Source organism: Drosophila persimilis, unplaced genomic scaffold, assembly GCF_003286085.1.
Source record: "Drosophila persimilis strain 14011-0111.01,24,50 unplaced genomic scaffold, DperRS2 tig00001184-arrow-arrow-pilon, whole genome shotgun sequence".
Classification (NCBI taxonomy): Eukaryota; Metazoa; Arthropoda; class Insecta; order Diptera; family Drosophilidae; genus Drosophila; species Drosophila persimilis.
In genome coordinates, this window is record NW_020825432.1 from 53,290 (window position 1) to 73,491 (window position 20,202).

A 20,202-nucleotide genomic window follows, 5' to 3' on the forward strand; every position below is an offset into this window, starting at 1 on the left:
TTGCACTCTAGAAGATATAGTCATCTTCTACGATTCTGCGTTTTTAGTTTTATCGTATCGTCGAAATTGTGGATGCCACAGATTTTCGCCCTTTGTGGGGGCGGAAGTGGGCGGGGCAAAGTTTTGAAATATTTTTGGAGCAGTGACATATCACAGAAGTCTGGATCCAAAACATCGTTGCTCTAGCTCTTATAGTCTTTGAGCATTAGGCGCTGAAGGGGACGGACAGACGGACAGACGGACAGACGGACGGACGGACGGACGGACAGACAGACAGGGCTCAATCGACTCGGCTATTGATGCTGATCAAGAATATATATACTTTATAGGGTCGGAAACGATTCCTTCTGGACGTTACACACATCCACTTTTACCACAAATCTAATATACCCCAATACTCATTTTGAGTATCGGGTATAAAAAAACGAGGGGGAACGTTGTGAGTTGCTGCGGACACCGCAACTCTACGGTTATACCCGATACTAAGTCAGTATGGCTCTCCTCCGGCAGACGCCGCTAATATTAAACGACACGACAAAGAGTGCGTGCGAGAGAGACAGAAAATCAGTCTGAGCGTGACGTCGGGCGCTGCGTAGCCACTGCAAATTGATTTGTTCCTTTTGGCTACAAAAATGATCTGATATGATCCAGATTCAGCAATCTGATAGATATGGTCGTTATCTATGATTCTGCGTTTTTAGTTTTCTCGAATCTGCAATATTGTGGATGCAACAGATTTTCGTTCTTTGTGGGGGCGGAAGGGGGTGGGCCGAAATTCTGAGATATACGTTTTATAGAGAGATCTAACAGGAGTGCGGATACTAAATTTGGTTACTCTAGCCTTAATAGTCTCTGAGATTTGTGAATATCCCCAGACTTGCATCCTTTGCGGGGGCGGAAGGGGGTGTGGCGAAATTTTGAAACAAACTCGTCTCGGTCCGATATATTAGGAGTGTGGATACCAAATTTGGTTGCTCTAGCTTTTATAGTCTCTGAGATCTAGGCGCTAATGTTTTACTCTAAGCAAAGCCGCCTATACTACGTGTGTGTTAGAGAGAGACAGGGCGAGAAAAAATGATATTGTTTTCTTGATGCTGGCTATATTAATAATACGATCCAATTCAGATTCCGCAGTGTATAAGATATGGTCATTCTCTACGATTCTGCGTTTTTGGTTTTATCTTATCTTTAAAATTGTGGATGCCACAGATTTTCGCCCTTTGTGGGGGCGGAAGTGGGCGGGGCAAAGTTTTGAAATATTTTTGTAGCAGTGACATATCACAGAAGTCTGGATCCAAAACATCGTTGCTCTGGCTCTTATAGTCTTTGAGCATTAGGCGCTGAAGGGGACGGACAGACGGACAGACGGACAGACGGACGGACGGACAGACGGACAGACGGACGGACGGACAGACAGACATGGCTCAATCGACTCGGCTATTGATGCTGATCAAGAATATATATACTTTATGGGGTCGGAAACGATTCCTTCTGGACGTTACACACATCCATTTTCACCACAAATCTAATATACCCCAATACTCATTTTGAGTATCGGGTATAAAAACAGAGGATAAACACAGAGAAAAACGGCATAGTAGGCCCCCATGAATAGTTTAGTTTAATAGAATGCACTTTGATCTACACATAAATGTACTCAAAAATATTTGTAATGCGGCCCAAGGCGTTCAATGGGTCTGGGGGGGTGGTGTCTCGGTGGACAGGTGTGGTGAAAAGTAACCTCTTTGACCGCCAAAGTGCTCTGCTATCGCAAACAAGATTACGGTGCCTATTAGTCCATGCTTCATGTAGTACATGTCAAATAGATATGTTGCTGATATGTTTTTTATACCCGATACTCAAAATGAGTATTGGGGTATATTAGATTTGTGGTAAAAGTGTATGTGTGTAACGTCCAGAAGGAATCGTTTCCGACCCCATAAAATATATATATTCTTGATCAGCATCAATAGCCGAGTCGATTGAGCCCTGTCTGTCTGTCCGTCTGTCCGTCCGTCCTTCTGTCCGTCCCCTTCAGCGCCTAGTGCTCAAAGACTATTAGAGCTAGAGCAACGATGTTTTGGATACAGACTTCTGTGATATGTCACTGCTACAAAAATATTTCAAAACTTTGCCCCGCCCACTTCCGTCCCCACAAAGGACGAAAATCTGTGGCATCCACATTTTTAAAGATACGATAAAAAACGCAGAATCGTAGAGAATGACCATATCTTTTAGACTGCAGAATCTGAATTGGATCGTATTATTATTATAGCCAGGCGCCTTTTCTTAGAGTAAAACATTAGCGCCTAGATCTCAGAGACTATAAAAGCTAGAGCAACCAAATTTGGTGTCCACACTCCTAATATATCGGACCGAGACGAGTTTGTTTCAAAATTTCGCCACACCCCCTTCCGCCCCCGCAAAGGATGCAAATCTGGGGATATTCACAAATCTCAGAGACTATTAAGGCTAGAGTAGGTTAGGTTAGGTTAGGTAGAGACGGCCGCCAAGCTCGCTCGGAGCCCAGCACACATAGGCCGGTTTCGGCCCGTTGTGATACCGTTTGGGATCATTCCCTCCCTGCAGATGAGACTTCATGTCAACAGTTGTCCCATCCAGATGCCCTTATAAAGTTGACGATCTTTCTGGGACATAGCGTGGACATCTCCGAGATGTCGTTCAGAAAGGCAGAGCCCAAGTGATGCAGCCTCCTTCTGCTGAGAGCTGGACAGGAACAGAACAGGTGTTCCACTGTTTCCTCCTCGTCCTCGTCTCTGCAGCTGCGGCAGAAATCATTGTATGGGGCACCCAGCCTGTTTGCGTGGGTGCCTACTAGCCAGTGTCCTGTGAGGGAACGTATGACTGCGCTGCACCTTTCCCTGCCTAGTTTGCAGAGCTCTGAGGTGCGCTTCTTATCTATGGTCGGCCATGTTTGCCGAGCTGTGCGACAACGTGGCCCTGTTTGCCACTTGTTGTCTATCAGTAGCGTGTACTGCTCTTTTATGATGAGCTTGCAGGTGGCCATAGGCATACAAATATCCACCTTATCTTGGAGAAGGGGGGTTGTAGTGCCAGATCTGGCCAGCTCGTCCGCTATGCAGTTGCCCTCGATATCCCGGTGACCCGGGACCCATATAAGGCTGATAGCAAATTGCTGAGCCATCTCGTGAAGAGATCTGCGGCACTTCGCCACAGTAGCCGAGTTCGAGGAGATCGCGTTAAGTGATCTGATCGCAGCTTGGCTGTCGCTGTAGATGTTTAGATTGGTTGCCGTGGTGGTAACCGTATGAAGGCAGTACAGAGCCTCCCTGATTGCTGTAACTTCCGCTTGGAAGACGCTACAGTGATCCGGAAGCCTGAAAGATTGCCTTATGTTAAGTTGTTCAGAGTAGATTCCTCCTCCAACCCTGCCGTCCAGTTTTGAGCCATCCGTGAAGATGCTTATGGCCCCGTCTGGGCCGGGGGGTCCCTCGAGCCAATCGTCTCTATGAGGGATGATTATGCTGAATGGAGTCTCCGTGTGCTCCATTGGAACTTGATAGTCCGTTCTTGCTGGGACCTTGTTGTTTTTGTTTAGTATAGATGAGTGACCTATGTTCTGGGGTACCCATTGGTCAGAGTCCCTAAGACGTATTGCTGCCATTTCTGCCCGCTCCTTTCCTGCAAAGTCAAGGCTCTGAAGGCATAACATGGCGTTTAGCGCATCATTTGGTGTAGTTCGAAGAGCTCCACTGATGCAGAGGGCGGCTGTTCGCTGAACCTTGCCCAGCTGATTGGTTATTGTCCTTTTCGCTAGGGCAGGCCACCAGACAGTAACTCCGTAGAGTATTATAGGTCTGACTATTGCCAGATATATCCATCGGACTATGCTTGGGTTCATGCCCCACTTTAGGCCGATAGCTTTTTTGCAAGTATAGAGTGCTGTCGTTGCCTTCCTCACTCTATCCTTGACATTCAGGTTCCAGCTGAGCTTTTTGTCAATTACCAACCCTAAGTAACTGGCACTGTCGCTGAAGGAGAGCCTGTATCCGTTTAGTGTTGGGGGGTTGAGGGGCGGGACCTTGTATTTTTTTGTAAATAACACGAGTTCCGTTTTCGAGGGATTTAGTCCCAATCCGCGCGATTCTGTCCATTGGGACAATCGAGCAAGCTTTGCAGTCATTAGGTCGCATAGTGTTTGGGGGTATTTCCCCGCAAAGATAATTGCAACGTCATCCGCGTATGCCACTACTTTACAGCCCCCCTCTTCCAGGTCGCAAAGAATCTTATTGACTGCAATGTTCCATAGAAGAGGAGACAGAACTCCCCCTTGCGGGGTTCCTCTGTTGACATACCTTGACTGGGTGGACGATCCCATCGATGATGTCACCGTCCTGCGTATGAGCAATTGATCAATGAGCATCACCAAGTGACGGTCCACCCCCAGGTCAGTCAGGGCTTCTGTAATGGCGCCCGGTGTGACGTTATTGAAGGCTCCCTCGATATCGAGAAAAGCTATTAGTGAGTATTATTTGAGATGCAGGGATTTTTCTACACTCGAGATCACTTCGTGAAGTGCCGTTTCTGTGGATTTTCCTTTCCGGTAGGCATGCTGCGCACTTGAGTACAGCTGGGGACTTATGGTAGTACGTAATTGTAGCCCGATAAGTCTCTCAAAGGTTTTGAGTAGGAAAGACGATAAACTGATTGGTCTAAAGTCTTTTGGGGTTGAGTGTGAGGCTTTGCCTGCTTTAGGGATGAAAACTATCCTAGCCTTAAGCCACGCTTGCGGTATTATACATACCGCCAGTATCTTCCTGAAGATACTATGTAGCCAGTTGATGGCCGTCTCACCGGCCCTCTGAAGCTGGGCCGGGATTACCTGGTCCGGGCCTGGCGATTTAAACGGGTTGAAGCTGTTTACTGCCCAACTTATGTTCCGTTTTGTAAGGATATGGTCCATCGATACTACCGATCCCTCTCTTGGGAGGTATGACGGCTCGGTGGATGTGCATCCGGGGAAGTGCGTGTCGAGCAAAATGTGCAGGGACTCCTCACTAGAGTTGGTCCACGTGCCATCATTCTTTTTGAGGTACCCTACCGAGGGGGTGGTTTTTGAGAGAACTTTCCGGAGTCTTGCGGCCTCCGAGGTTTCCTCGATTTCGGAGCAAAATTTTTGCCAGGAGGCTCTTTTAGCCTTCCTCGTTTCCTTTTTGTATAGTGCTAGACTGGTTTTATAGTCTGCCCAGTGAGTATCCTCCTTATTTCTTGTGGATCTGTTGAATAGAGTCCTGCAAGTTCTACGAAGGGTGTCTAGTTGCTTAGACCACCAGGGGGGTTTCTTTTTTCCCCTTGGTCTGGTAGAAGGACATGCTGCCTTGAAGGCTTTGTTGCACGCATCCGTAAACCTGTACACAAGACGGTTTAGGTTGTCTTCAGTGTTCGGGCAGTTAGGGGCGTTAGGAGGGAGTAGCTCCTCCAGCGTTGTGCTATATTTTTCCCAGTTGGCTTTTCTGGGGTTGATATAGTCGGTTGGTTTGGGAATATCGAAGGATAATATCGTCTCGATATACCTGTGGTCCGAGAAGGAGTGGTCTCCTAGGACTCTCCAGCTCTTGATTGTGTCCAGCAGTTTGCTTGACACTAGCGTGAGGTCAATGACCTCCTGCCGATTTTTAATTATAAATGTGGGGTCATTACCCCGATTGCATATGAATAAATTTGAGTTCAGGATGAAGCTGAACAGTGACTCAACCCTTACATTCGTGTCCGTACTCCCCCATTGGGTGTGGTGGGCGTTGGCATCGCAACCTATAAGTAGGTCTTTGTCCGTCCTTTCGCTGTCGCTGGCTATTTTGCGAACAAGGTCGTTCGGAGGATCATTCTCCTCGTGGGCCATATAGGATGCCACCAGCCTGAGATGATGACCTCTTAGTTCTAGGCTTGCCGCCGTGTTATCTCCATCGCTATAATTGTGGAGCAGAAAGATATTTAGGTGCTTTCTAGCAAGTATGCAGGTACGGATTTTACCTTCATTTTGGGATACAATGATCTTGTATTCCCTCGTCCCCAATCCACAGACCTTGCCTCCTACCACCCAAGGCTCCTGGATCAGGACTACGTCGGCTCCGCTTGCGTCTAGGCGGAGTATGAGAGCAGCCGATGCTGCTTTACAGTGGTGGAGATTTATTTGAAGGATCCTTAGGACCATCTTCAAGATTCTCCACCACCGTGATGTCCGCGTCCGAGTCATCTGAGACTCTCTCTCGGCACATTGACTCGAAGTCGAGCATCAGTTCTGTTTCTGAGGAGAAGCCTTCCTGGTCTGGCTCCAGCTCGTCGTCAGGCGCTTCGATCTCCGCAACGACATCCTGCACGTCTGGGTTGACGACAGGAAGCGCCGCGGCCGCCGCGTCCGATTTGTACACCTTGATGGTGACCGAGCTGAAGCCGAAGTTTAGCTCTCCTTTTGCTGCCTCTATCGGGGCCAGCGACTCTTTATTGAGAACGAGAACTGCCTGGTTAGTCGGCCCTTGTGTCGTCTCAACTTTGGCTACCTTCCAATCGGAGGTTGGTAGTCCTGGGTTGCACCTCTGCAACATCTTGAGGATGCGTTCTGGCTCCTTAAAGGTAGCCGGCACCCAAATTCTGGCCCTCGGTCTGCTGGGCACCTCGCTCCAGTCGACTGCGACGAGTTTCGCCCCAGCATAAACCTCGCCGACCTGCGCTACCGCCGCTTTGTACAGCTTCACAGAGCGCTCGTCTTCGCAGGCAATTATCTTTACATTGCCCTGGAACCACCCCATGTCCTTGCAGACTGGCGGAGGTCCAGGGTCTTTGTCGAGGAGTTCGAAGCAGCGGTCGGCCAATGCCGCTTCCACCCACTTCCACTGACTCCTTGGGATTCTCCCCTCTGCGCTGCCTTTGTCGAGGACACCAATTAGCGTCCTCTCCTTGGCAATCTGCGCAAAGGAGACATTTGGCAGCACTCTGGAGCGCTTTGCTACCGGTCCCGGTGTCTCCTGCGAGCGCTGCCTCTTGGCTTGGGGAGCCACCTTTTTCTGTTCTAAGGTGAACTCCGGAAGTACGGCCGAAGCCCATTCCACCTTCTTCAGCCATTCGGCTGATGGGCTGGCTTCACTGCTGGCGTGTTGCCGACGGAGTATGTGCCCTGCACTCCTCTTTTCGGCATATGAGTATCGTCTGGCTTGGGCACTTGTCGACGGCAAGTCAACCCCCTCCGCTTTACCAGAAGGTCGGGCAGCCGCAATATTGCTTAGCTTCCCTTCCAAGGTGTCAGCTTCGGGAGTTACCTTGCCACCGACACCGGATTCGGGATGGGACCCCCTCGGGTTCGCACAGGCACCTTCCACCTTGTAGGTATTCCCCACTATAGAGCCAGTTGGGCCAGGCCTTTGGGCCGCTGCCTTTCCGAGCTTGGGATTGCTCCCAGTTGGCATTTGGGGAGCGCCGCACTCATTTGTTTTTTTGTTGGTTTTTTTGTTTTTATTGTTATACATCTTGTTCCCACGAGATGCAGAGAAAGGGAAAGGTCAGCCCGGGCAGAGATCCACGTTGCCCGGGTAAGGCATCATTAGAACAGGGGGCTGCCAAGTCCCTGAGCCCTCCGTTAGAGACTGGGCTATTTTTTATACCGAGCCCCCAGCCAGGCTGACTCTCGGCACGGGTCGAGTAACACACTTAGTCCGGCCCGGTGTGAGGTGGATGTGGGGGTTGGGATGTGGGATATTGAGGCGGCACCACAAGCGCATCGTCAGTGTTGCTGCTTCGCGAACACCCGCTGGCTGTCTGGGACTGCTTATTTCGGTACTCTCCCGTGAGGGATGCCCGCTTATTCGCAGCTGACCTACCGAGGTAGGCCGTTCGCTATCCGCAACCCGCGACCCGTCCGGTGGCCTCAGCTAGGCCCCCTTTGAGCTACCTCACAAGCTCATCAGACCAGAAAGGCTAGAGTAACCAAATTTAGTATCCGCACTCCTGTTAGATCGCACTATAAAACGTATATCTGAAAATTTCGCCCCACCCCCTTCCAGCTATTGCTTTCGACTACCCCACGAGTGTCCCTCATGGTTGACCATTTGATCCAGATGCCGCAGAGTGTCTGCAGCGCCAAGCAGCTGCACGACATACGCCCGCGTATCTACCGCCATATTTTCGATTCAACCGGCAAGTGCGCAAAGCGCCAGGAGCTTCCCTTGGCGACCTCAGGCCCTGTACCGGCTATTTGCCATGACCCGGATCCAGCTCCGTTTGTGGATGTTTTTGCATTATTGAGCTGACGCTAAAAACCTTTAAATTGTGGTTTAAACCTTTATTGGGCACATCTTTTGATTTGATTTTTAAATTCGTTGCTTTAGAGCTGCATTTTTAGGGTTTGGGCGCCTTCTGGATCTGCTCGTTCACAGCAAGACCTTCTTCAGCAGCAGCCTTGGCCTTATCATGGAAGTCGTGCAGAAGCAATCGAGTAAATTAGGCATACGTTTTTGTCTGGTCTGTTAAGGTCGGCTAGTGTCGGCTAGACTTACCTTAACGCTATCCTCGATGAAAAATTCCTTGACCTTTGCCAGCAGGCCGTTGAGCTGAGCCTCAACTGGCTTGGTGGGCTCCTCACGAGGCACGCGAGCACACATGCACACCTGAAAGCAGAGTTACAGTAAAACCACAATGAGTCAAAGCAATCTTGGCTATTTTTGGTTTTTAGTTTGTTTCACTGGTCCTGCTCTTTACTGAAGAACGTTGACTTGAGTACTCATAGCGACAGCTCGTTTTGCGTCGCAGCCGAGATGAAACCGAGAGCCGGGCTTATTACCGGCGCCACTATCAAGGTCAAGTGCTTAGAAGCGTACGTCCCGGTCCGCTCAGATAAGAGAGTGGAGTGAAGTAGAGTGCTAAAAGTAGAGTTATAGACTATGTAGCATACTATGTGGGCATGGAGGACATTTTACTACCCATTTAGAGCTCTGGCAAATGGTCGAGATAAGAATTTATATAAAAAAAAATCGCGTACGAGTAGGAAAAGGATACTAGGAAACGGGATACAGGGGGTCAAAGGGACAGATCAGCATGGATACGTAAACGAAGAAGATCACCGGTCAGATCTTTGTCGGCTGCGGTATAGCTCATTGGCGAGAACGCCCACCCTACCATGATCCTTCAGGGCCACCTATTAACAGTCAGGATCCCTTCAAATAAGCCTGCTATTCGATATTGTCTTACATTTATAGGGTATTACTATACAGCATATACTGGGGAAGGAATATCATAAGGGCGAGGTAGGGTATAATGATCTTAAATCTATAAAACTGATTAGTAGTAGGTATATATAAATGCACGAGCATGTATAAAACCGTGATTATGGTTGAAGACCAACGAATAGTTACCGCACATTCATTCTTTTCAGATGGGGGTTAAATCGGTGGTACTGGCACGTGTCCGGGAATAACCAATCCGTAACTTCTAGACCAGCGTTGTAATACGTAGATACTAGTGGTGCTAATCCTACGCGGAAAAAACAGGAATTTTTCAACGGGTCTCTGTAGCTGGGTGGATAATTACCTCAACAGAATTACACCACTGATCGAAAAATTTTACTGAACTGTGGGCGTTCGTTTTCCAAATGGTCGAACGGCTGCCCCAGTATTGACGATATATAACTGGCGCGTCCACTCAAATTAAATGATCACTTTGAGCCGCACTTGGCACTTGCACTAGGCTTTGACTTTGGCTTGACCTTGGTTTAGAGAACTGGGTCAGCTCTACAAGACTTCTTTTTCCACGGCCGGTCACTCTGACGGTCACGAGGAGAGAAATAAAGAGGCTGGGACTACTAAAAACAGCAAACCACGTTTTTCCACACTTTCTATGGTCTTCTTCTGTTATACAGGATCCAGACACAGCAATATTTAATAAAATATAGTGCACGGCAGAAAAATTGCATATCAAAGCGTTGCCGCTTGGTCGCAAAACAGCTCTTGATAAGCTTTATCAAAGCTCACAAGATCTTCAACTCGAATTTTTTTACAGCCTAGTTTTAGGCTGTAATTTTGGGAGTTAGCCGTGGATAATTAAAATACAAGAAGACACGATAAGCGTCGAATATTACACCCCCCGCTGAAATCACAGTTTGGGGTCTTGCTAACCAAAGCGTGATCCACACTTGGAGTGCTGGATACGATTTATTGTTTAATATCATTTGCGTGATATTTACCAATAAAGCGACCCTGGAAATCTTTTCTTAATGCGGGCTTTCCGAAACGTAGGTGCCAGTTTCGCATCAATGCCTTTCACAAAACTACTCTGGTCAAAATTTCGTCTATACACTTCTTGACCCACTTGAAAGTTTACTTCTCGGCTTCGAAGATTATAGATATTTTCATTGCGAACATGCTGCTGTTTCATTGCTTCTGCAGCGGTCTTGCGAATTAGCTCGAAGGAATCGTCGCGATCGAAGACTACTGTTCGGTTCTCCAACATACTGAGGTTTCGTAGGAGTTGATTAGTGGAACCGCCAGTAATCATGTTTTGGCCAAAAGCAACAGGATATGGGCTACTTTTGATGGCTGCATGCACACTGGATTGATCGGGCTTAATGTACGCTTTGATAGCAGCGAGTACCGAGCGATTTACCCGCTCTGAGGTATTGGTTTGGGGAGCGTAGGCGGCGGTGTACGAATGTCGAATTTGGTGTTTCGCTAACAGATCCTTGAACTTGTGTGACTTGAATTGAACGCCGTTATCTGACACTATCACTTCCGGGACTCCAAAGCACTGAAACAGGTCTTCCTCCATGAACCGAGTTACGGCATCCGCAGTAAATTTCTTTACCACTTTTAGGAAAGGAAATTTAGAAAAATGATCGAGTACTACAAAAATGCCTATATTCCCGGATCGACTTCGGGGGTACGGACCTAGAAAATCGACGTAAAGTTTTTGAAATAGACGAAATGTCTCCCCTGCTTTGCCCATTGGCGGACGTAGAGGATGATTGGGATGCTCGGTCGTTCCTATTCGAGGAAGTCGGTCAGCTGTACTCTTCGTCGCCCAAAAAAAGCATAACATCTAATTCGTTAATTTCCTTCCTGTTTTGCTACTCAAAAAAAATTCGCTTCAGCAGCGATCAAATACAAAACGAGGGGGAACGTTGTGAGTTGCTGCGGACACCGCAACTCTAGAGTTATACCCGATACTAAGTCAGTATGGCTCTCCTCCGGCAGACGCCGCTAATATTTAACGACACGACAAAGAGTGCGTGCGAGAGACACGAGAGACAGAAAATCAGTCTGAGCGTGACGTCGGGCGCTGCGTAGCCACTGCAAATTGATTTGTTCCTTTTGGCTACAAAAATGATCTGATATGATCCAGATTCAGCAATCTGATAGATATGGTCGTTATCTATGATTCTGCGTTTTTAGTTTTCTCGAATCTGCAATATTGTGGATGCAACAGATTTTCGTCCTTTGTGGGGGCGGATGGGGGTGGGGCGAAATTCTGAGATATACGTTTTATAGTGACATCTCAAAGGAGTGTGTGTACCAAATTTGGTTACTCTAGCCTTAATAGTCTCTGAGATTTGTGGTTGCCTCAGATTTTCGTCCTTTGCGGGGGCGGAAGGGGGTGTGGCGAAATTTGGGCATGAAACGGTCAAGGTTCGATATCACAGGAGTGTGGATACCAAATTTGGTTGCTCTGGCTTTTATAGGTTCTGAGATCCTTGAACTCATATTTTGCAATTGGCAAAACCGACCATGAAACCTGTGTGTTAGAGTGAGACAGAGCGAGAAAGAGTGAAATTGTTTTCGTGATTCTGGCTGTAATAATTATACGATCTGGTTCAGATTTTGCACTCTGTAAGATATAGTCATCTTCTACGATTCTGCGTTTTTAGTTTTCTCGTATCGTCGAAATTGTGGATGCCACAGATTTTCGCCCTTTGTGGGGGCCGAAGTGGGCGGGGCAAAGTTTTGAAATACTTTTGGAGCAGTGACATATCACAGAAGTCTGGATCCAAAACATCGTTGCTCTAGCTCTTATAGACTTTGAGCACTAGGCGCTGAAAGGGGACGGACAGACGGACGGACGGACAGACAGACAGGGCTCAATCGACTCGGCTATTGATGCTGATCAAGAATATATATACTTTATGGGGTCGGAAACGATTCCTTCTGGACGTTACACACATCCATTTTCACCACAAATCTAATATACCCCAATACTCATTTTGAGTATCGGGTATAAAAAACGAGGGGGAACGTTGTGAGTTGCTGCGGACACCGCAACTCTACAGTTATACCCGATACTAAGTCAGTATGGCTCTCCTCCGGCAGACGCCGCTAATATTAAACGACACGACAAAGAGTGCGTGCGAGAGAGACAGAAAATCAGTCTGAGCGTGACGTCGGGCGCTGCGTAGCCAGTGCAAATTGATTTGTTTCCTTTGGCTATAAAAATGATCTGATCTGATCTAGATGCAGCAATCTGATAGATATGGTCGTTCTCTATGATTCTGCGTTTTTAGTTTTCTCGAATCTGCAATATTGTGGATGCAACAGATTTTCGTCCTTTGTGGGGGCGGAAGGAGGTGGGGCGAAATTTTGAGATAAACGTTTTATAGAGAGATCTAACAGGAGTGCGGATACTAAATTTGGTTACTCTAGCCTTAATAGTCTCTGAGATTTGTGAATATCCCCAGACTTGCATCCTTTGCGGGGGCGGAAGGGGGTGTGGCGAAATTTTGAAATAAACTCGTCTCGGTCCGATATATTAGGAGTATGGATACCAAATTTGGTTGCTCTAGCTTTTATAGTCTCTGAGATCTAGACGCTAATGTTTTACTCTAAGCAAAGCCGCCTATGCTACGTGTGTGTTAGAGAGAGACAGGGCGAGAAAAAATGAAAAAAAGCAGTGACATATCACAGAAGTCTGGATCCAGAACATCGTTGCTCTAGCTCTTATAGTCTTTGAGCATTAGGCGCTGAAGGGGACGGACAGACGGACAGACGGACGGACGGACAGACGGACAGACGGACAGACGGACAGACAGACATGCCTCAATCGACTCGGCTATTGATGCTGATCAAGAATATATATACTTTATGGGTTCGGAAACGATTCCTTCTGGACGTTACACACATCCACTTTTACCACAAATCTAATATACCCCAATACTCATTTTGAGTATCGGGTATAAAAAACATGTCAGCAACATATCTATTTGACATGTACTAAATGAAACATGGACTAATAGGCACCGTAATCTTGTTTGCGATAGCAGAGCACTTTGGCGGTCAAAGAGGTTACTTTTCACCACACCAGTCCACCGAGACACCACCCCCCCCAGACCCATTGAACGCTATGGGCCGCATTACAAATATTTTTGAGTACATTTATGTGTAGATCAAAGTGCATTCTATTAAATTAAACTATTCATGGGTGCCTACTATGCCGTTTTTCTCTGTGTGTATCCTCTGTTTTTAAATTTGTAATTTTCAGGGAACCAGCTTGGCCTTGGAAAACTCGTAACCTTGTGCTCGTACTTTACACCAGAGTATCAGTTCACTCTGCAAAAACAGGCAATCAGAATTGTTGAATAAAGCACGCACACATACTGTAAAGCCAGGCCGAGGCTGCTGGCCGAAATACCCTTCAGAATGTCGAATGCCAACCCCAATGACAACAACAACGAGCAGCCCCCAGCCGCCAAGAGGCAGCGATTGTCAGATGTTGCAAGTAAAGATGAAAGTACTTTGAATGAGATTTCGACTACTATGGACAGCAGTGAGGGTGAGGTCGGCGGGTCCTCGGGTGGTGGCGTCTCCGATCTTCGTGAGCTACTGCATAACATACTGGTGTGCGTTGTGTGCCGCGAGGTTCCACAACCACACGACTTCTATCAGTGCAGCCATGGGCATATCATGTGTGAGGACTGCAAGACCGCCGTTCTGGCTGTTGCCATCTTCAATAAAACGCGTGCCTGCTGCCCAAGTTGTCGATCGCTCATTAGAAACTACGATCAGGAGCAGAATCTAGTGGTGCGCCAGACCCTCTGGGAGCTACCCATCAGCTGCCCCAGCTGCAATGACCAGTTCTCAGATAGGAAAGATCTCTCCAGACACTTGGAGTTCGTTTGTGAGGGGCGTGTGGTTTGCTGGAAGTACCACTGCGTGGGCTGTTCTTGGAAGGGCTCCTACAAGGACAGCGTCTCACATGATTCCGACTGTGGGTTTCCCCAGAAGCAGGGAAAGGAGATCCTAGATATTCTGCTGCATGTCGAAGACAGGGAGCTTGAGGCCCAAAAGCCCGTGTTGCAGCTCCATCGGGTGCTGAGTGCTAGCCGGGTGGAATTTTTCACCTTGAGAATGAAGTGGATACACCGCTCAGAGGGTTTTGGAGAACCAGAACTCGTCTGCAGCATACCTCTGATGATCTCTTATCCCGATCCCCACAGACGATTCGTGCCTTTGAGGAGGATTGGGTGCTGCGTCTACGTCTGAAAAGAGCTGGGGAAAAAATCACCGTCAGCGGCCAGCTATTGCTTTCGACTACCCCACGAGTGTCCCTCCTGGTTGACCATTTGATCCAGATGCCGCAGAGTGTCTGCAGCGCCAAGCAGCTGCACGACATACGCCCGCGTATCTACCGCCATATTTTCGATTCAACCGGCAAGTGCGCAAAGCGCCAGGAGCTTCCCTTGGCGGGACCTCAGGCCCTGTACCGGCTATTTGCCATGACCCGGATCCAGCTCCGTTTGTGGATGTTTTTGCATTATTGAGCTGACGCTAAAAACCTTTAAATTGTAGTTTAAACCTTTATTGGGCACATCTTTTGATTTGATTTTTAAATTCGTTGCTTTAGAGCTGCATTTTTAGGGTTTGGGCGCCTTCTGGATCTGCTCGTTCACAGCAAGACCTTCTTCAGCAGCAGCCTTGGCCTTATCATGGAAGTCGTGCAGAAGCAATCGAGTAAATTAGGCATACGTTTTTGTCTGGTCTGTTAAGGTCGGCTAGTGTCGGCTAGACTTACCTTAACGCTATCCTCGTTGAAAAATTCCTTGACCTTTGCCAGCAGGCCGTTGAGCTGAGCCTCAACTGGCTTGGTGGGCTCCTCACGAGGCACGCGAGCACACATGCACACCTGAAGGCAGAGTTACAGTAAAACCACAATGAGTCAAAGCAATCTTGGCTATTTTTGGTTTTTAGTTTGTTTCACTGGTCCTGCTCTTTACTGAAGAACGTTGACTTGAGTACTCATAGCGACAGCTCGTTTTGAGTCGCAGCCGAGATGAAACCGAGAGCCGGGCTTATTACCGGCGCCACTATCAATGTCAAGTGCTTAGATGCGTACGTCCCGGTCCGCTCAGATAAGAGAGTGGAGTGAAGTAGAGTGCTCAAAGTAGAGTTATAGACTATGTAGCATACTATGTGGGCATGGAGGACATTTAACTACCCATTTAGAGCTCTGGCAAATGGTCGAGATAAGAATTTATATAAAAACGAGGGGGAACGTTGTGAGTTGCTGCGGACACCGCAACTCTACGGTTATACCCGATACTAAGTCAGTATGGCTCTCCTCCGGCAGACGCCGCTAATATTTAATGACACGACAAAGAGTGCGTGCGAGAGAGACAGAAAATCAGTCTGAGCGTGACGTCGGGCGCTGCGTAGCCACTGCAAATTGATTTGTTCCTTTTGGCTATAAAAATGATCTGATCTGATCCAGATTCAGCAATCTAATAGATATGGTCATTATCTATGATTCTGCGTTTTTAGTTTTCTCAAATCTGCAATATTGTGGATGCAACAGATTTTCGTCCTTTGTGGGGGCGGATGGGGGTGGGGCGAAATTCTGAGATATACGTTTTATAGTGACATCTTAAAGGAGTGTGTGTACCAAATTTGGTTACTCTAGCCTTAATAGTCTCTGAGATTTGTGGTTGCCTCAGATTTTCGTCCTTTGCGGGGGCGGAAGGGGGTGTGGCGAAATTTGGACAGGAAACGGTCAAGGTCCGATATCACAGGAGTGTGGATACCAAATTTGGTTGCTCTGGCTTTTATAGGTTCTGAGATCCTTGAACTCATATTTTGCAATTGGCAAAACCGACCATGAAACCTGTGTGTTAGAGTGAGACAGAGCGAGAAAGAGTGAAATTGTTTTCGTGATTCTGGCTGTAATAATTATACGATCTGGTTCAGATTTTGCTCTCTAGAAGATATAGTCATCTTCTACGATTCTGCGTTTTTAGTTTTATCGTATCGTCGAAATTGTGGATGCCACAGATTTTCGCCCTTTGTGGGGGCGGAAGTGGGCGGGGCAAAGTTTTGAAATATTTTTGGAGCAGTGACATATCACAGAAGTCTGGATCCAAAACATCGTTGCTCTAGCTCTTATAGTCTTTGAGCATTAGGCGCTGAAGGGGACGGACAGACGGACAGACGGACAGACGGACGGACGGACGGACGGACAGACAGACATGGCTCAATCGACTCGGCTATTGATGCTGATCAAGAATATATATACTTTATGGGTTCGGAAACGATTCCTTCTGGACGTTACACACATCCACTTTTACCACAAATCTAATATACCCCAATACTCATTTTGAGTATCGGGTATAAAAAACATGTCAGCAACATATCTATTTGACATGTACTAAATGAAACATGGACTAATAGGCACCGTAATCTTGTTTGCGATAGCAGAGCACTTTGGCGGTCAAAGAGGTTACTTTTCACCACACCAGTCCACCGAGACACCACCCCCCCCAGACCCATTGAACGCTATGGGCCGCATTACAAATATTTTTGAGTACATTTATGTGTAGATCAAAGTGCATTCTATTAAATTAAACTATTCATGGGTGCCTACTATGCCGTTTTTCTCTGTGTGTATCCTCTGTTTTTAAATTTGTAATTTTCAGGGAACCAGCTTGGCCTTGGAAAACTCGTAACCTTGTGCTCGTACTTTACACCAGAGTATCAGTTCACTCTGCAAAAACAGGCAATCAGAATTGTTGAATAAAGCACGCACACATACTGTAAAGCCAGGCCGAGGCTGCTGGCCGAAATACCCTTCAGAATGTCGAATGCCAACCCCAATGACAACAACAACGAGCAGCCCCCAGCCGCCAAGAGGCAGCGATTGTCAGATGTTGCAAGTAAAGATGAAAGTACTTTGAATGAGATTTCGACTACTATGGACAGCAGTGAGGGTGAGGTCGGCGGGTCCTCGGGTGGTGGCGTCTCCGATCTTCGTGAGCTACTGCATAACATACTGGTGTGCGTTGTGTGCCGCGAGGTTCCACAACCACACGACTTCTATCAGTGCAGCCATGGGCATATCATGTGTGAGGACTGCAAGACCGCCGTTCTGGCTGTTGCCATCTTCAATAAAACGCGTGCCTGCTGCCCAAGTTGTCGATCGCTCATTAGAAACTACGATCAGGAGCAGAATCTAGTGGTGCGCCAGACCCTCTGGGAGCTACCCATCAGCTGCCCCAGCTGCAATGACCAGTTCTCAGATAGGAAAGATCTCTCCAGACACTTGGAGTTCGTTTGTGAGGGGCGTGTGGTTTGCTGGAAGTACCACTGCGTGGGCTGTTCTTGGAAGGGCTCCTACAAGGACAGCGTCTCACATGATTCCGACTGTGGGTTTCCCCAGAAGCAGGGAAAGGAGATCCTAGATATTCTGCTGCATGTCGAAGACAGGGAGCTTGAGGCCCAAAAGCCCGTGTTGCAGCTCCATCGGGTGCTGAGTGCTAGCCGGGTGGAATTTTTCACCTTGAGAATGAAGTGGATACACCGCTCAGAGGGTTTTGGAGAACCAGAACTCGTCTGCAGCATACCTCTGATGATCTCTTATCCCGATCCCCACAGACGATTCGTGCCTTTGAGGAGGATTGGGTGCTGCGTCTACGTCTGAAAAGAGCTGGGGAAAAAATCACCGTCAGCGGCCAGCTATTGCTTTCGACTACCCCACGAGTGTCCCTCCTGGTTGACCATTTGATCCAGATGCCGCAGAGTGTCTGCAGCGCCAAGCAGCTGCACGACATACGCCCGCGTATCTACCGCCATATTTTCGATTCAACCGGCAAGTGCGCAAAGCGCCAGGAGCTTCCCTTGGCGGGACCTCAGGCCCTGTACCGGCTATTTGCCATGACCCGGATCCAGCTCCGTTTGTGGATGTTTTTGCATTATTGAGCTGACGCTAAAAACCTTTAAATTGTAGTTTAAACCTTTATTGGGCACATCTTTTGATTTGATTTTTAAATTCGTTGCTTTAGAGCTGCATTTTTAGGGTTTGGGCGCCTTCTGGATCTGCTCGTTCACAGCAAGACCTTCTTCAGCAGCAGCCTTGGCCTTATCATGGAAGTCGTGCAGAAGCAATCGAGTAAATTAGGCATACGTTTTTGTCTGGTCTGTTAAGGTCGGCTAGTGTCGGCTAGACTTACCTTAACGCTATCCTCGTTGAAAAATTCCTTGACCTTTGCCAGCAGGCCGTTGAGCTGAGCCTCAACTGGCTTGGTGGGCTCCTCACGAGGCACGCGAGCACACATGCACACCTGAAGGCAGAGTTACAGTAAAACCACAATGAGTCAAAGCAATCTTGGCTATTTTTGGTTTTTAGTTTGTTTCACTGGTCCTGCTCTTTACTGAAGAACGTTGACTTGAGTACTCATAGCGACAGCTCGTTTTGCGTCGCAGCCGAGATGAAACCGAGAGCCGGGCTTATTACCGGCGCCACTATCAATGTCAAGTGCTTAGATGCGTACGTCCCGGTCCGCTCAGATAAGAGAGTGGAGTGAAGTAGAGTGCTCAAAGTAGAGTTATAGACTATGTAGCATACTATGTGGGCATGGAGGACATTTAACTACCCATTTAGAGCTCTGGCAAATGGTCGAGATAAGAATTTATATAAAAACGAGGGGGAACGTTGTGAGTTGCTGCGGACACCGCAACTCTACGGTTATACCCGATACTAAGTCAGTATGGCTCTCCTCCGGCAGACGCCGCTAATATTTAATGACACGACAAAGAGTGCGTGCGAGAGAGACAGAAAATCAGTCTGAGCGTGACGTCGGGCGCTGCGTAGCCACTGCAAATTGATTTGTTCCTTTTGGCTATAAAAATGATCTGATCTGATCCAGATTCAGCAATCTAATAGATATGGTCATTATCTATGATTCTGCGCTTTTAGTTTTCTCAAATCTGCAATATTGTGGATGCAACAGATTTTCGTCCTTTGTGGGGGCGGATGGGGGTGGGGCGAAATTCTGAGATATACGTTTTATAGTGACATCTTAAAGGAGTGTGTGTACCAAATTTGGTTACTCTAGCCTTAATAGTCTCTGAGATTTGTGGTTGCCTCAGATTTTCGTCCTTTGCGGGGGCGGAAGGGGGTGTGGCGAAATTTGGACAGGAAACGGTCAAGGTCCGATATCACAGGAGTGTGGATACCAAATTTGGTTGCTCTGGCTTTTATAGGTTCTGAGATCCTTGAACTCATATTTTGCAATTGGCAAAACCGACCATGAAACCTGTGTGTTAGAGTGAGACAGAGCGAGAAAGAGTGAAATTGTTTTCGTGATTCTGGCTGTAATAATTATACGATCTGGTTCAGATTTTGCACTCTAGAAGATATAGTCATCTTCTACGATTCTGCGTTTTTAGTTTTATCGTATCGTCGAAATTGTGGATGCCACAGATTTTCGCCCTTTGTGGGGGCGGAAGTGGGCGGGGCAAAGTTTTGAAATATTTTTGGAGCAGTGACATATCACAGAAGTCTGGATCCAAAACATCGTTGCTCTAGCTCTTATAGTCTTTGAGCATTAGGCGCTGAAGGGGACGGACAGACGGACAGACGGACAGACGGACGGACGGACGGACGGACAGACAGACATGGCTCAATCGACTCGGCTATTGATGCTGATCAAGAATATATATACTTTATGGGGTCGGAAACGATTCCTTCTGGACGTTACACACATCCACTTTCACCACAAATCTAATATACCCCAATACTCATTTTGAGTATCGGGTATAAAAATCGCGTACGAGTAGGAAAAGGATACTAGGAAACGGGATACAGAGGGTCAACGGGACAGATCAGCATGGATACGTAAACGAAGAAGATCACCGGTCAGATCTTTGTCGGCTGCGGTATCGCTCATTGGCGAGAACGCCCACCCTACCATGATCCTTCAGGGCC

The 20,202-nt window shown here is 47.6% G+C and overlaps 2 protein-coding genes across 2 annotated transcripts; both read left to right on the forward strand.

The window, feature by feature from the left end:
• Positions 1–13,649: 13,649 nt before the first annotated feature.
• Positions 13,650–14,770, forward strand: LOC113566883 (cysteine and histidine-rich protein 1 homolog). The gene is made up of 2 exons (XM_026994048.1): positions 13,650–14,336; positions 14,447–14,770. The coding sequence occupies exons 1-2, from the start codon at positions 13,650–13,652 to the stop codon at positions 14,768–14,770; spliced, it is 1,011 nt and encodes a 336-aa protein (XP_026849849.1).
• A 2,303-nt stretch (positions 14,771–17,073) lies between these two features.
• Positions 17,074–18,194, forward strand: LOC113566884 (cysteine and histidine-rich protein 1 homolog). Its single transcript, XM_026994049.1, has 2 exons — positions 17,074–17,760; positions 17,871–18,194. Exons 1-2 carry the CDS (start codon positions 17,074–17,076, stop codon positions 18,192–18,194), a joined length of 1,011 nt encoding a protein of 336 aa, XP_026849850.1.
• The last annotated feature ends 2,008 nt before the right edge of the window (positions 18,195–20,202 follow it).

What these genes read in the sequence shown, in the direction of transcription:
- LOC113566883 (XM_026994048.1), top strand. Translation starts at nt 13,650, where the DNA reads ATGTCGAATGCCAACCCCAATGACAACAACAACGAGCAGCCCCCAGCC. An exon ending in GGGTGCTGAGTGCTAGCCGG is followed by an intron (nt 14,337 to 14,446) that starts GTGGAATTTTTC and finishes CGATCCCCACAG; the next exon opens with ACGATTCGTGCCTTTGAGGA.
- LOC113566884 (XM_026994049.1), top strand. Translation starts at nt 17,074, where the DNA reads ATGTCGAATGCCAACCCCAATGACAACAACAACGAGCAGCCCCCAGCC. An exon ending in GGGTGCTGAGTGCTAGCCGG is followed by an intron (nt 17,761 to 17,870) that starts GTGGAATTTTTC and finishes CGATCCCCACAG; the next exon opens with ACGATTCGTGCCTTTGAGGA.